We start from the raw sequence: 17063 nt of genomic DNA, 5'->3' as shown, positions 1-17063 counted from the left end.
AATTTTCCATGCAACTTTAAGTTGAGATGAGGTGTTACAATTTAATTCTAAAACTGAACTCAGGTAACTGTATCATCAGTACAAAATGCAAGTTCCACATTCATCACGATATCAACTTAGAGACCCTGATGCCAAAATGGGAAGAGCTTTGTCACTGTAGTGGTGGTGATGGGAGAGCAGGCTATTCTAAACATGAGGGAACTACGAGAAATTTCAGTCTTCCTACAAGAAAAAAATGAAAGCAACCAAGTCACATCATACAAAAAGAGCATGCTAAATCACAATATGTAAATTATGCCTTTCAGACTCACGTTTCTCCTGGACATAAAGATAGCCTTCCATTGTCCACTGGCTGGGTGGTCTGTAGTCTTGGTTGGCAGATTTCATCCTCTGCATCAACCGTTCTACTTCTTGGCGAGTACTTTCAAAATTATTTCTTGTCTTAAATAAACAAACAAACAAAAAAAATAAAACATTTTTTTTCATTGTTTCCTACCAGTTCTGAGGAACCCCACCACTAAAATCTCAAAACTGCAAATGGTACAAAAAACATAACTCAGATTCTTTCAGTGTCATTTGCCACATCCATGATCCTGGTTGATGTTCAGTCCTGTGGTAAATTTAGCAATTAAAAATAAGTACGATTCATTAAATACAGTTTTGAATTCCCTACTCTCTATGACAAAAAGTAGATACATAGGTATTTGATTCTTTAGAGGTTAAAAAAAATGATATTTTTGATTATAAGTGGTACTGAATAAATCAAGAAAACAGTTCACCGTTCTTGTTCCAAAAGCTTTGATGAAGAAACATCATATGGTGTGGTTTTCAGAAATACTAACATAGTTATTTAGAGATTAGTATATGAATTAAGTCATAAAAATTAATAGTCTTCCAAGTCCTGACATCTTTTGCAAGATATAGTTTACTTACCTTACAACAAGTTTACTTAAGCTGTAGAAAGCATCATGCTTTTCTCTATAAAAGTCTCTTTTGCATTCAGGATACATTACCTTAATAAGAAGTGTCTGAAAATATAAAAATCACCACCTAACTCTAAGATCTTGTTGTGGTACATGATAAAAGTACTGAATTTTAAATCAGCTTAAGAAATTTTTCTTGTGAATTTTCGGCTACTTTTCTCTTAAGAATACAGAATTCAGTATTTTTACAATTTCTTCCTCTTCTTCTATCCATGAATCACTGGAAACTTAACATAATTGAATTTAATATGGAAATAAATCATAAAAATGCTATGGCTTTTATAATTTTCCTTTTTAATATTTACCCCCAAAGTCCGAATGTATTCCATGTTGAAAAACAATAGGAAAAAGTGAAATTAATTCTTCCAGAAAATCTAAGTTAAATAAAAGTGAAAACTCAAAACACAAATAGAATAAATCCAATTATATATTTCTCATGGGACATTCCAACTCTGTATTTTTACTTATGAACATCTCTATAATGGTAAGATCCAAATAAGCAGAAAACCACTTTTTTTTTTTTAATAGAAACTTAAGTACAATTGTCCTAAATGATTCTGGCTAGAGTAACAGTGTTTCAGTTACAGAAAAACCTCAACCACCGGGAGGACCTCACTCTTTGTGAGGTTGGACAAGGCAGAAATGGGTTGGCCATTTGCTCTTCTTTAATGGCTATTGCTTAGTATTTGGAAATCAAAAATTATAAAGTTGTGAAAGCAGAGATTAAAAGGATTGGTTAGACTACTTCACAAAATAAACCTCAGCGAAATGGGCTGTTTGGAAATAATTTTTGCTTATGCTTTAAAGCAGTTATTTTGAATGTTTCAAAACCACATTCACTATTCATATTATTTGAGAATAATAAATATCACATATTTTTATTCTCCCTCTTCACAGAGAGATGGGACCTGAGAGTATTCATGTTTAATAATATCATTTCACAAATGTAGAAATGTTACTATCTCAACAGATAAGACTTGCCCAAGGTCAATCAGTATCTTTTCTTTTTCCAGCTTTGAGGTACAAATGACAAATAAAAATTGTATATATTTAAGGTGTATGTGATGTTTTGATAAAGTATACACCATGAAATGATTTCCACAATCAAGTTAATTAATATACATAATTAACATTTGTGTGTGTGTAGAACATTAAAATTCTACACTAACAAATTTTCAGTAAATTCTAACAATACTGTTATTGAGTATTGTCACCATGCTGTAAAACAGATCTCTAGAATTTATTCATCCTGCATTAGCCAGTAAATTAACAAGAACATTGAATAAAGGCAGAAAAATTGCTGGCTTAAATATTTTTTTAACATAAACGTTGTTCTTTTATGCTATACTTTTTACCTAGCAGCTAGAAAAAAATGTATTTTTAATACAGTGACTTTTTTAAATTATTGAGGTTTACCCTACCTAGACAAGTTTTTGAAAGATTTTTCGGTTTGACTTGGTTACAAACAAGTTCTCCTGTGATCATCAGATTCACTGAGGAAAGGCAGGAAGAACAGCTATAAACTTACATTCTGCAAGTTGAACTGTAGCTGTTGCTTATATGGTGCAAATTCTTGGGCGAGTTCATATCCCTCGTGGTAAAAAGTAAATAAACCCTGAAGGAATGACAAAAGCTGCAAAGATAAAGAGATTTTAAAAAGCACGAAAATTTGTTTTTGAAAACATGATCAACAATGTAAAATACTGAGGAAATACTATTTCATTGTAATTTCTCAATCGAACAAATGTTCAACCTTTTTGTTTGGTAAGGCAAGCAACATAGTTATAGTTGTAAAACAGAAACCACAAGAACCAATTTTCATTTCCTTTTTATAGATAGTGATTTAAATTTTTTTGAGTCTGATGGTATCAATTGTCATGTTAACTACTTTGCTATTCAAATGTACTGAAGAAATATCCACAAGAGACCACAAAATGGAATAAAGAACAAAATGCCACAGGTTTTACCCTGGAAAAGCTTCTTACCAAAACAAGCAAGTAAAACACAAATGTAAGGAAGACTCCATCAGTAAATCACAGATAAGAAGTGCTCAAGGGAAGAAATGAGTTTAAGCCAGAGAAAAGTTAAGGAAAGTGTCACAAGGTGGCAGTACTGATTTTGCTATGGAACTGAGATCTTTCAGCAAGGAGTAAGAAGAACCCCTAACAGTCTGTGTTAAGCAAAAACATGAAAGTGGATTACACAGGTCTTTCCTATCAGACTTAGAGTAAAATCTTCTTTAGAAAAACTATAATTTCCACCCAAAGTTCCAGCCTTCTAATAATCAAATACACTGTTGTTTATTATGTTTTTATCTATAAAAAAAAAAAGACTGGCTTTCCATGGAATTATGGGATATTTATGTTTACATAGACTAAGTTACATTTGAAAAATAGTTGATTTTTTAAAATTGAATTTGCTGAAATTTTACTCTACAGACTCATCCACTAAGTTGATCTCTCCCACAAATACTTCCTGGTACAAAGTTAGAAATATTTTTGCAAAGTAGCTTGTAATATGTCTGCAACTTATTAGTTTATATTAAGGAGGAAATGCAGCCTGTGGCCATTTTCATATGTGAATAGCATCTTGACACTTCCTGGACTTGGGGAGAACTAGTTTAAGCATCAACTGGTCTGTGTGCTGTGATTTCCAACAGAAGTATTGATTCTATTGGAAAACATGACCTAATACTTTTCTTCCAATAGAAAAGTCAACATCATACAAAATCAGTAAATTGTTTTGTAGTTTTAGTTCAAGGATCTTTCTTCTCTTATTCAACAGTTCCCAGTATCATGATGAACTGTACTATTTGCCAATTTTGGAATAATTTTATATTGCAGTATTATATAAATTAATAATTATTATCAAAACTCAGTACTCAATAGATTATCCTAAATTGATGCTGTAATCTGTTTGTCAAATTATTCAATAAGACACATAGTCTAGCCGGGAGCAGTGGCTCATGCCTGTAACCCCAATGACTTGTGTGGCTGAGACAAGGAGGTCAGCCTCAGGGACTTAGTGAGACTCTCAGCAACATAGTGAGAGCCTGTCTCAAAATAAAAAATAAAAAGGGGCTGTGGAAGTGGCTCAGAGGTAAAGTTCCCCTGAGTTAAATCCCACCATCCCCTGCAAAAAAGGCATGCAGTTTGCCCAGATGTGTATACTATGGCCCAGGTAAACCAAAATGGAGCTTAAAATACCTTTAATTAGACTTTGAATATGTAGATTTAAAGCTTTTTAGAGATAAATAGAAAAATACTTCTGGAACACAGATAGCACTAGTCCTCTGCATATCCATTTAATAGCTTATGAAGCTGCTGGAGGAGTATTATTTCATTTTTTAATATCTATAATTAGTCCATGATTAAACTGCCTCATTATGAACTGGATGCTGTATGAAGCAGATGTTATTTTAAAATCTTCATAAGCACAAAAGTTAATTAAATTTATAAAGAAGATACTTTAAGAAGACCTGTGATAAATCTTTCTATAAAATACCTAATGCCCTGAAATTCATCTCTTAATATTCTGAGAGCATTCAGAACATGGGAAAAGACAAAGCACCTCAATACTTCAGTAAGAAGTAAACCATTCTGAATGAATAGAAGCAAGAATATTACTGAAAATTAAACAAATGGGCAGTTCTAATCCTTAGGCTTATAATGTATGTGAACTGCTCTATTCTGGCTTGACACCCCAATCCTAAATTTATGTGAAATTTCAAAAGAGTAGACATCTGAAGAAGATACTGGGTGTTCTCTTTTGAACTCTGGCTGTGAGACACCCCCTCAACCCAAAGGGTCTCCTGATGCTTGCTGCTTCATGGAGCAGCACATGGATCCCCTAAGTAAAACTCACTTATGCAAGTATTTTCACATGAACTTTAACAAACCAACATTTTCCACTGAGCTCTACTGTTTAATGCTTAATTATATTTTTAAAAGAATGATTCTGGCACCTCCATTTTATTCAGATTATATCCTTTTAAAGGCAGCAACTTTAGTCAAGATGGAAATAGAGTCATTGGTATCTTCTAGGATTCAGATTCACTTAGCAGAAAAAAATGTTTTGATAACAGCATAGGCTGAGTACAATTCTATGGAAATTTCTAGGTAAAATTCTATGTACAATTCTATGGAAAGGACATAAAAATTGTAAACTAAGAAACATCTACCTTTTTATTCCATCTTCCATAGCTTTGGAAACAGCTTTTAATGAAGGTAGTGCATGTAAAATAACTGCCTCTAGATGGCAGCAAAGTGAAACTTTTTGTAGTTTTCCATCTCTACTAGTTCATTTTATCTTTGACAAATTCCATGATGTTAAACCACAGGAACTTAATAGGACATTCTGAAAGTTGTCAAGAGTTGTACAATGTCATATCTATTTGGTCAATGTGTCTAAGTGGCTAAGGTGTTGTGCAAAATACTAAGGTATCAGTTTACCTTAAAGTAACATCATCTTCAGGATGTTAACAGTAATAATGAAAGCAATTGTAACAGTTTTTAATACTAAAAAATTTCATCACTGGGAAAATATCATTTAGCACTTTATTACTCCCAAGTGTTTTAGAATCACCTCTTTTTCACTTCAATAACCGGAACAAAAGTAAAAGTCAATACTACATTTATTGATAAATAATCGTTTAAAAAGTGAGCCAATGAACAAACCTTCATAATTTCCCAGTCCATTAATCACTGGACTACTAAGTGCAGTATGGATGTAGGCACTTTCAAAATGTTCCAGCTTAAAAGGCCCACAGAGAGCCGCAATACATAACAGAGAAAAGTAAGAGCTGAGAAAAGGGACCAGAGGTGGCACAGAGGCTAAGGGAAGGACTCTGCAGCAGATCACTCTTCCAGATCACTGTTGCCAAAACTGAGTGGAACTGGGAATGTAAACAGTATTAAAATGATGTGATTCATTCCTGCATGCTTGCCTTCTTTCCCAAATGGTAATAATTATGGTAAGCAATCATTTTCTTTAGACTATTAAATCCTAAAAGTCGTAGAGATGTCCCAGCTTCACAGAGCAACACTGCCAATCATGCTCCAAATTTGTCCTTTGACTTGAGAGACCTCACAACCAATACGTATAGAGCATTCCTTGCAGCCTTACCAATGGGGTAAGAGAAGCTATCAAATATAATTCACTGCTTATCTCTGAAGACTAAAAAAAATATATAGAACACATTTTATTACTAAAGATTACTCGCTGACCTAGTGCCCCTGTAGTTGACATCATACTTAATGCTGAAAGGCTGGATGTCCTCCTCCCTCAAGCTTGGAAACAAGACAAGAATGCTCACTCTTTTTTTTTTTTTTAAATTTTAATTTGTTATATATGATAGCAGAGTCCCTTACAATTCACATTACACATGTAGAGCATAATTTTTCATATCTCTGGTTGTAGAGTCACACGATTTGTGTCTTCATACATGTACTTAGGATAATAATCATCATTTATAACCCCATGCCCCTCCCCATCCCTCCCTCCCCTTCGCCTTATCTAGAGCTTGCCTATTCCTCCTATGCTCCCCCCGACAACCACATTATGAATCAGCATTCTTATATCAGAGAAAACATTCGGCATTTAGTTTTTTGGGACTGGCTAAATTCACTTAGCATTATATTCTCCAACTCCATTCACTGACCTGCAAATGCCATGATTTTATTCTCTTTTAATGCTGAATAGTATTCCATTGTGCATATATACCACATTTTCTTTATCTATTCATCTACTCATGGTTAATACTGCACTCCAGATTCTCCTTATGGTAAATAGGCAAGTTAAAAAACAAACAAACAAACAAACAAACAAAAAAACATCCAGACTAGAATGAAAACAGCAAATCTGTAAATGCTATAATCTTGTATATATAAAATCCTAAGGAATCCACTATAAAACTACTAGAACTAATAAGCTAGTTCAACAAGATTGCAACTTGAAAAAAAAAATTTTAAAGAGAGAGAGAGAGAGAGAATTTTAACATTTATTTATTTATTTATTTTTTTAGTTTTCGGCAGACACAACATCTTTATTTGTATGTGGTACTGAGGATCGAACCCAGGCCGCACACATGCCAGGCGAGCGCGCTACCGCTTGAGCCACATCCCCAGCCCCAAGATGAAAGATTAATATATAAAAATCAACTGAATTTCTACATACTTTGCAATGAACAACCTGAAATTGAAATTAAGAAAATTCCATTTTAAATTGCTTTACAAGGACTAAAATGCTTAGGGATTAATTTACCAAATATTAATTACTTAAATGCATTTCACAAAGGAAGCACAAAAATAAAAACTTATATTCTGAAAACTATCAAACACTGCCAAAGAAAATTAAAAATAGTCCAAATAAATGGGAACTGTCTCACATTAATGGACTGGAAAACTGAGTAAACTGAGTTAGTAATACAGGAATATTCTTCAAATCGATATACAGTCTCTAACAGAATTTCAACTAACACCTTGTAGTAACTGATGTGCTGATTCTAAAATTCATGTGAAATTGCAAAGGACACTAGCCAATCAAAACAATCTTTAAAAAAAAAATAACAAGATTTCACTTCTTGATTTCAACTTTTAATTCCAGTCACCGTAATGAACAGAGTGTGTCAGTGGCACAAGAAGAGACATATAAATGAACAAAATGGAGCTGAAAGTTTACAAATAACACCCATACATTTCCAGTCAACGGATGTCTCATAAGACCACCAAGGCCATACAATGGAAAGAGAACAATCTTTTCAACAGAAAGACAATGAGTTCATGGGATAACCAGATAACTACATTCAAAAGAATGAAGTTGGATCTCTATCTCATATCACAGAAAAAAAATGAAATGAAAATGGATCAAGGACCTAAATAATGTTTAAACTATAAAGCACTTAGAAACACTTGAATAAAGCTTCATGATCTTGCATTTGGCAATGAATTCTTAGATATGACATCAAGAGCACAAATACAAACAACAGAATAAACTTGACTTTAATCAAAATTAAAAGCTCTTCTGTTTCAATGTAAATTGTCAAGAAAATTGAATTGAATGAAAGTCCACAGAATGGTAGAAATCATTTATCTGATAAGAGACATATTTAAAATACAGGAAGAACTCTTATAACTTCATAATAAAAATACAACCCAGTTTAAAAACAGGCAAAAAAATTTGAATAGATATTCCCCCAAAGAGGAAATATAAATGGTCAGTAAGTATTTATAAAGATCTCCTACACATGATCTACATCAATGTTCAGGTCTCATTTACATATTTCTCCCTACTGAAATGGATACTGCATAAAACTCCATGTATGACACCGTAAGGCTAGAAATGAGGATGAGACTAAACTGACACTATTATTTGGTTTGGCCAGACAGTCTAACAGGAAAAACACAGCAGCCAAGAAAATACTGTGCAATGACAAATCTAACATCATTTCTGATTGTGGTGTCAGAAGAAAGGCATGTTGCAGAGGACTTGTCAGAACACCCTGGTTTGGGATAAGGTAGAAGAAGGAAGAAAATGCATTTCAATTAGAGACAGCTTCCACTTCTGTGCATGTATTTTCACAGGAATTCATAAATTCTTATCATTCCTTCTGCTGCCTGTGAGCAAATGATTTTACCATCTTCTCTTTACACATTTGGTGTCATGTTATAGAATGGTCTAGTTCACTGTTCGCACGCAGACAGAATGGGCTATAAAGAGACTTAGGGAAGTAGGTTATCCCCTGTCACTCTCTGGAAGAAAGGAAGGTATACAGATGTAAAGAGATCATTCCAGGTGTGGGGAGGAATAACAGCATGGAAAATGAGCCAGGTCTGAAGGAAATGGGACACATAAGGAAGAAATATGTAGGAAAGTTGTCAGAATTAATGGGGTCTGACAGTTTGGTGTCAAAAAAGAGCTCAGATTCCAAAAATACCAGGAGGGAGGCACTAGGGAAAGCAGTTTGCCAACAAAAAGTGGGGGCTGAGAAGCCACAGTGGGATTCTGAGGCAGTTAGTCCATGTGAAGAGACCAGGAATCGTAAGTAATGGTCTTCATCCTAGAGCTGAGGATTGTTAGGCTGACAAGTTGTCCACAAACCCTCCATGGGCTTCCAAAGGCCCCCTAAATTGAATGAAGTTTAATCAGATCCTCAAAGGGTCTAGGGCCTGAGTTACCAATTCATTCTAAGGGATTTAAGGACTTAGCTGTCTGGCAAACAAAATTTGGACTTAAGTCTGTTATCCCCAATAAAACATAAAAGTGAAATCCTAAGCCTGAGTTATGGCCTGTAGTTCTTTTAATCCCAGCTCAGGGAGTGGCCTGACAAACTTGCCAAGCACCAAGATTCCAGAAGAGAGTGAAATGGCTCCAGCAAAGCGGAAGTCCTGGAAGCCAGGCAGGGACCAATGCTTCCCACCTGTCTTGGCTTTATCTCAGTTTCTCATATCTTTAGGGCATCACAGGTGGGTTCCCATTAGGAAATAAATTATGTCAAACACATTTTAAAATGTTATCATCCCTTCCCTTCTCACTGTCACCGTCACTGAAGTGGGAACAAGGTATTTCATTTTTATTTTAAATGACATTTTAAAGACTGGCTCAGGAAGAAAAGAACGGCTGAAATTAAATATCTGATTACTTATAAATTTATTAATCCTTGCTTTTCATCTCATGAGAATTGAGATATATCTATAGCAAAAGAGTACCCTGACTCCTGAGCCCACCTCTACTCCTCACTGCTGCCACCTTACAGAGATGCTCATTTAAGCAATGCTGTAACATATCGGGGTGTCACTTTTAAAAATGTCAGGAAAATGAAGTAAGCTTGCAAAGACCAGCCACCTGTTCTTTCCTCTAATGTGCTTTACACTAAGGAATCTGTTACTTTTTACACTGACTTAGGAAAATAAATGACTTCACAGGAAAAGTCAGGCAGATTCCAGTTCTATAAGAAAAGGGAGAAAGAACAAAGGGAGAAAGGGGCCTCTGTTTTTTTTTTTCTTTTTCTCTTTACCTAAAGGTTGGGCAAATGGGGCACTTTACTGGTGGGGTTCATTCGTGTGCAGGTAATGTACATCATTTTTTAGAATAATGTACTTCATTCTTAGAGCAGTTTTAGGTTTACTGAAAAAAAAAAAACTGAACGGAAATACAGAGAGCTCTCCCATACACTCCTTCCCTGGCACTCCCCCACATATATAGCTTCCTTTATTATTAATATGTTGCATTTCTGTGGTGGGCTGATTACACTTGATGAGCCAATACACATATATTATTACTATTATTAATTGAATCCATAGCTGACATTAGGGATCACTTTTTGTACAGCACTTTCTATGGGTTTTGACAAACGTAAGACACTCACCAATTATCACACTATCAAACAGAAGAATTCACTGCCCTAAAAGTACCCTGTGCTCCACCTATTCATCCCTCATGCACTCACCTCCTTTTATTTTTACAAATAATAATTTTTTTTTTCAGTAACAAGGATTGAACTCAGGGGCACTGGACCACTGAGCCATAACCCCAGCCCTATTTTGTATTTTATTTAGAGACAGGGTCTCATTGAGTTGCTTAGTGCATGGCTTTTGCTGAGGCTGGCTTTGAACTCACAACCCTCCCACCTCAGCCTCCTGAGCTGCTGGGATAATAGGCATGTGCCATCGTGCCCGACTACAAATCATAATTTTTAATAAGAATACACTGTAAAGGTTTTTTTTGTGTGTGTTGATTGTGTTGATCCTATTAATTTACAGGAAAACTAAGCACTTACCGGCTCAACAAATTCAAACTTCTTCTTTTCCTGAACTTCTTGAATTTTAAAGACATACTCTAATGATGCTTCGTAGAAGTTTTGATGTTCACGGTCAATCTGTGTATCTGCCTAAAGAGTGAAAAATAGGCAAAGCTTGATACAAGGAGTGATTACTGATGGACTGTCAGTATATCGAGAGGAATTCAATTTATATATTACTCCAAAGTCTTCGTTAAAAGCTAATTCCTGCAAAATGTGTTAATATAGCACTTATTACAGTCCTTGCTCACAAGCGATTATAGCATATGGAATTGAGAAGCATCCAGAGACACAGCATAAAACAGTATGATATATAATAATCTAAGACATATTAGTAAGTAAAAAAAAAAGTATAGTAAAAAATTACAAAAGAGGTATTTTAAAGATTGCAGTAAAAGTTAAAACTGCTTTGCCACTGAGCCACATCCCCAGTCCTCTTTTTTAGACCGGGCCTTGTAAGTAGCTGAGTTGGCCTCAAATTTGCGATTCTCCTGCCGTAGCCTTCCAAGTCTCTGGGATTATAGGTGTACACCACAGTGCCCAGTTTAAGTTGAATCTTAAGATGAATAATTGACAGTGAATCATCCAAAAAAAAAAAAAGTAAAAGGTAGGAGTCATTCTCATAAAAAACAAGCATGAAAAAATGTGAAGAGTTGGCTACAGAGTAAATACACGAAGGAAGCAGGGAAAATCAGGTTAGCATCACACTAAGAAAGATCTAGCACACTGAATAACAAAGATAGATCTTAATCAAGGAAGAAGCATCTGAGAATATTAAGCAGGAGGACTACATCACTAGGTAAAATCTTGGAAAGATAATTCAGTAGCAGAGCCAGAATAAATAAGTAAATAAATAATCAATGGATATAACCTGACGAAGTGTACTCCATCATTGCTGGGCACATTTATTCTTTCTGATTGCAATAAGGTTCTTTTGATAAAGAGATCATTTCAGTTTCTTTTTGACTTCGCTTCTCCTTCCCTTTTCTAGGATGGCTAACATCCTCAGATACACTCTTTTGTTGTGTGTTTGCGTGTGTGTGTGTGTGTGTGTGTGTGTGTGTGTGTGTGTGTGTGGTGTGTGGGTGGGTGTATGTATGTATGTATGTGGTGCTGGGGATTGAATCAGGGGCAGGCACTCTACCAACTGAGCTATATCCCCAGCCCCTCAGATGCACTCTTGAGAAATGACTTTAGTTCTGTGGAGAGACAGGATTCACTTTTCCTGCCCAGCTTCATACTCCTAGCTGCCAGCTGAGATTACTAAAAGTAGATGAAAAGGATGGGCTCTCTGGAATACACTGTCCATTAGCAATCTGGGAAGAGAAAACTGCTTTGGAGCCATTTACAATGCTAATTTCACAAACAAAAGCTAAAAAGGAAAGAAATAAAATTAAGTTTCTTAGCTGGGGACATCATAGCACCACAAGACTTCATATGTAAATCCTTAAAAAATTACATACTTATTATGCACTTATTTATATAAAAAATAACCCAATATTATCAGCAACTTGTTGGGATTTTTAAAGTTGAGGATTCCAAGTTTATAAACTAATACATGTGAAATTACATAAATCATATAGAATATTTGAAATAAAAACCTTCTGAGCCCTCAAAGATCATTTAGGAAAGGCAGGTACCACTAAAACAAAGATCAGTATTTCACATAAACCATCTCTTTTCTTCTTCCCATCACTTAGGGAACCAAACTATATATAAGGATGAATTAAGTGAATAATGAGAGGTGGTGGTACATATAGTACATGTTTAACAACTGCCTCTTTAGACAGAAAAGCCTGATTTGAAGTTAGTTGCTGTTTTTTTATGGGGCAAATTGTCCCAAAATGGCCAGTTTCCAACCACAAACCCACTATCACTGAATGTAGGAATTAGAGATTGGGCTCTCCAGAGGAAGCTTCGGTGTACTACTAGGTGAGAGATGTAAGAAAATTCTCAGTTTCCAAGGCAACATTCTATTATGCAGGTTATTTTATTCACTTTAAAAAGATGTTATTGATTGTGCTATGTAGCACATGGAAGAAACTAGAATCCGGAGACACCTTTAGAGACTAAAGTGGTTATTTCTAATCAACAGGTTGTCCAGAAAAGAGTTAGTACATCAATCCTGTCTGCAGCCTTTTGAAAGGTCTGCTTACGAGGTTGGCTGGTGTCCCATGTCTGGGAATATGAATTTCAGGATTCTCATCACTAACTGGTAAGAATGGCTCATGTGTCTAAACCATTTGTGCAAACAATATGGTGTATACTGAACACCTTCTTTCAAGAGCCTGAAATTTGGGTAAATTCCAGGCAGAGTGCGTATGTGATGTTTCTCCAATAAAAACCCTGGGCATGGAGCCTCTTGAGTAGTCAGAACTCAGTGCTGGGATGTTGAGCACATTCCATGAGCCTCTAATAAGAGAAGACACCTAGAAGGTTGCATCTGGCTTCTCCCAGATTTTTCTCCATGCATCTTTTCCTGTTGCTGATTTTTCTTTCTATTCTATTGCTGTAATAAATTCTACCATAAGAAGGACTATACATGTCTTTCTATGAGTTCTCCTAACAAATCACTACTATGGTGGGTGTCATGGGACCCATGAGACAAGAGTATTATATAATTTCTTCAGAAATTTATTTGCCAAGCACAGTATCATTCCACACCTCTCAAAAGATGGGGGTGGGGTAGAAAACAAAGGATTAAAGAGAAATAATAATTCTTGCCAATTATACAGGTTTTCAAACACTTATAATCTAGATAGATAATGGAAATTCCATATACCAAAGGTGCTCGAAAAGGTCATCCAGAGTGTACAATGTTTACGGAATATGACAGTGTCATTTCTTTTTGTTGTAAGATTTTTAAAAAAAAAATCTTATATAAGTGCTGTTAGTACATAAAGTAACGGCAGTACACTAGCCAACACTTGATTATAAACCTTGTAGAAAGTGGTAGTTTACATTTTGTATTGGATTAGTAAGGTAATAATATGATTTATCATGTACACTGGGAGAATTTTAAATACAACTAGCAATAATTATACCAGAACAACGGGTGTATACTGTTGTTTACACCTGTAAAGTAAGAAACCAAATTAATTTCATAAGAAAACCATACAGTTCTACAGATTACCTAAATTCCTCCCTAACTACAATAAGCTCTCTGATTCAAAATAGGGGGAAAGTCTCATGTGATAGTTGATGAATCATCCCCAAAGGAGAAAAGATTTAAGATGGGCTCTTAAAAATAGAGATATTTAGAGTAGGCAGAGATAAATGACAGGAGTTTCAAGGCAGAGAGTCGAGAAATCAAAAATTATGTTTCCATGGATCAAAAGGTTTATAACTTAACAATTGGTATGGAATAATCAGAAATGGCAGATAAGGTAGCAAAGACAGAAAGCGTGAAGACTACACCCTTTTGACAGTGCTAAACCTTGAAGAAGACTTTGACAAGATCCATGCTGCATTTCAGGAGGATTAACATGAGCTTTGTACAGAATAGCTTGATAAAATGTGTGGCAGGGTACACATGAATGTAAGATGTCTTACTGTTAATGGTAAAAGCATCTGGTGCACCCCCACAAGAAAGCTAAGTAGAAAGAAGTGAGCATGAAAAGCAAGGGAAAAGTCAATGATAGCTGACACAGAAATAATAACAATATTAACAGATAATTAAGGAAATTGAAAATAGGAGCAAATTTGAGAAAGATGGCGATGTTTAAGATTTTGAATGTGTCACCAAGTGGTAATCTAAAGTGGTAATCTGGGCAGTGCAATCTGGTCACGCATAACATTGTGACCTGAGAGACATTATAGGAAAAAAGGAAGAAGGAGAAACTTCAAGGGCAAATTGCAGGATAAGAACAGGGGTACAAGAACTGAATCTAAGGGATTTGCTTTACTGAGGCAATGGGGATAAGAGGAATCTCTTCAAAGGGTTATCTAGTGATACCCCTTTACTTTTTCTTCTACCTATAAAGGAAATAAAAATCCATTATTATAAATTCATTATTCATTACTATAACACAGAAATGTTAAGAGTTATAACCCCATTCTTAATATTTTGATGTGTAACACACAATGATATATACAATACACCTACCTTACAACAAATCTGGGGTATTACTGTATATTCTGGTTTAAAAATTATTTTCCAATGTAAGATGGATAGTTCTACCACTTTACAAGGTTTCTTACTGAGATTTTATATATAAATTACAAAATGTACATCTAATAAACATTACCTAATAACTTTCAGTGACTGTCCTTAATCATATCACACTCAATTTTTGGTCACACTATATTTTTCTATTTACCCTAATTATTCTTCTGTGCCATTTTAGATGTTTCTCAACTTTTGCATTATGAATAATTTGTTTATGTATATAATATTTACATAGTTTTTATACTCACCTCTGATCATTTCTTTGGAGCAAATTCTTCCCAATAGAAATCATCTTATTTATCAGATACATCTCAGGTTTGTCGAAATATATCAAATTTACCTCAAGAGTGATTAAATCTTTTTATGTTCTCCACAAGAGAACAAAAGTATGCACAGTTTCCCGTGTCTCCACTAACAATAGATATTACATTTTTAATAAACTAATAAGGACATCTTGTTATTAGCTTGTATTATTTAATACACGTAACACTGAAACAAGCTTCATTTTAGTTTATATTTCCTCTTTGATCAATTCCTTTTTGTATCCTTAGCTCATTTTTTCCACTGATTTCAAACACTTCCCATGTGTGAGAGATGGCAACACTATGTCATAAGTTGTACAAATTTCCTAATGCATTGTCTTTAATTTGGTTTAATGTCTTTTTGAAATAATTACTTATATGCATGTAGGCCTTTCTCTATTTCCTTTATGATCTCTATATTCTATCCTCAGAAAGTAATTACTCATTCACATACTGAATATTATTTCTTTTCATCCATTATACAGCCTGTAAACTTGATATGCTTGTTTTCCATTTAACAACCATTCACTTCAATGACCTGTCTAACGGATGGCCCTGGAACTTCATCAACACAAGCTGACCTTTCAATTCAGGGCTGGAACTGGCCAGCCACTTATTTTCTAGGAGCAAAATGAATAAAGAGACAGCTATGCAGGTGAGCAGGCACAGAGGGGTCTTTGTGAGAACAAACTAATGAGCTTGGTGCTGACAGAAGGGCCAAAGCTGCTCTGGAAAGGAACAGATGACATTTAAAGCCATGTCACAGGACTAAATGCAGTTGTGGCAGAATCTCCTTGTAACAGGTCTGACTCCTGGAAGCGTGGGGGGTGAAACTTCCCAAGCCACATTTTTCCTTGTCTATATTATATACCCCCAAGGAGCTGCTTTAACACAATTTAAGTTAAGTTGTGTGGGCGACTGTGCCTCCTGGCAAAGAAGTGTGTGTATTTTTTTATGTTTGCAGAGTGAGATGAAGAGGCAGACATTACTAACAATGCTATAATCTTTTCCAGCCCCCAACTAAATACAGAGTACATATTCTATTATGTCATAGCCTAAGGGACTGAGGCCACTAGCAAGGAAATTAATAAATACTAAGCTAAATTGTCAGGAGAAATTGAAATACAGCCTTTAGGGGACTTTAGAATAAAACTATCACTTCCTTGAGATGGTTTAAGAAGTGTCTTAACTAAAAGGGGCTTCTCATATTCACCAAGCACCTGAAGTTCAATAGGAACTCTAAAAACCACCTTTGATTTTGAGGCAGGCAAGTTTTTAAATGACACCTGGCCACTGTCCTTAGTATGGCAGATACCAGGTACTGGTGACAATTAAGGAGCCTCTGTCCACTGCCATAATATAATCTCTTTCTCTCTAAGGTTTATGCTAATGATGTATAAATAGAAATATAAGCACTTAAACATTTGGAACATGTAAATGAAATTTTAAATAACAATAAGCAGTACCAAACCCTTGTAAAATTAAATGTCCAAGAAATTTAAAACAGAATCTATTTACTTTAATGACAGATTGTCTTTCATTTCACTTTTGTCGCAAAACCTTTCCATAAGCACACAACCATATACTGAATTATGCTCTTTAAACAGCATGTTTTAATAATAGAAGGCATAGGTTAAAATTATGTGTAAACATTAAGCAAAACCAAACCTCTCAATCAATATTAACCAGCTATAAATGAAGAAATGGGGTGCTCTCAATGAGAACATGTACATTTTTTGGGGAAAAAAAAGGAATCAGAAGAACAAAAATAACATTCCTAATCCTTTTTGACACTGTGAAAACTTTGTAATACT

General features: G+C 35.0%; 1 protein-coding gene across 4 annotated transcripts in view; it reads right to left on the bottom strand.

Annotated features, from left to right (window-relative positions):
* Arhgap42 (Rho GTPase activating protein 42) overlaps window positions 1-17063 on the bottom strand; it is a 256075-nt gene that overhangs the window by 52785 nt on the left and 186227 nt on the right. For all 4 annotated transcript variants that reach the window (XR_013437853.1, XM_078046909.1, XM_078046910.1 and 1 more), the window contains 3 exons: window positions 10759-10869; window positions 2512-2616; window positions 312-441 (listed from right to left, as the gene is read on the bottom strand). Coding sequence is in view for 3 of the 4 variants with exons in the window: in XM_078046909.1 (XP_077903035.1) it covers window positions 312-441; window positions 2512-2616; window positions 10759-10869 (346 nt within the window). In the remaining variant the exon portion in view is untranslated. The remainder of the gene's footprint in view (window positions 1-311; window positions 442-2511; window positions 2617-10758; window positions 10870-17063) is intronic.

Source organism: Ictidomys tridecemlineatus, chromosome 4, assembly GCF_052094955.1.
Source record: "Ictidomys tridecemlineatus isolate mIctTri1 chromosome 4, mIctTri1.hap1, whole genome shotgun sequence".
Lineage (NCBI taxonomy): Eukaryota > Metazoa > Chordata > Mammalia > Rodentia > Sciuridae > Ictidomys > Ictidomys tridecemlineatus.
Note: the sequence above shows the minus strand (reverse complement) of the source record. Positions and strands in the feature narration are given on the sequence as shown.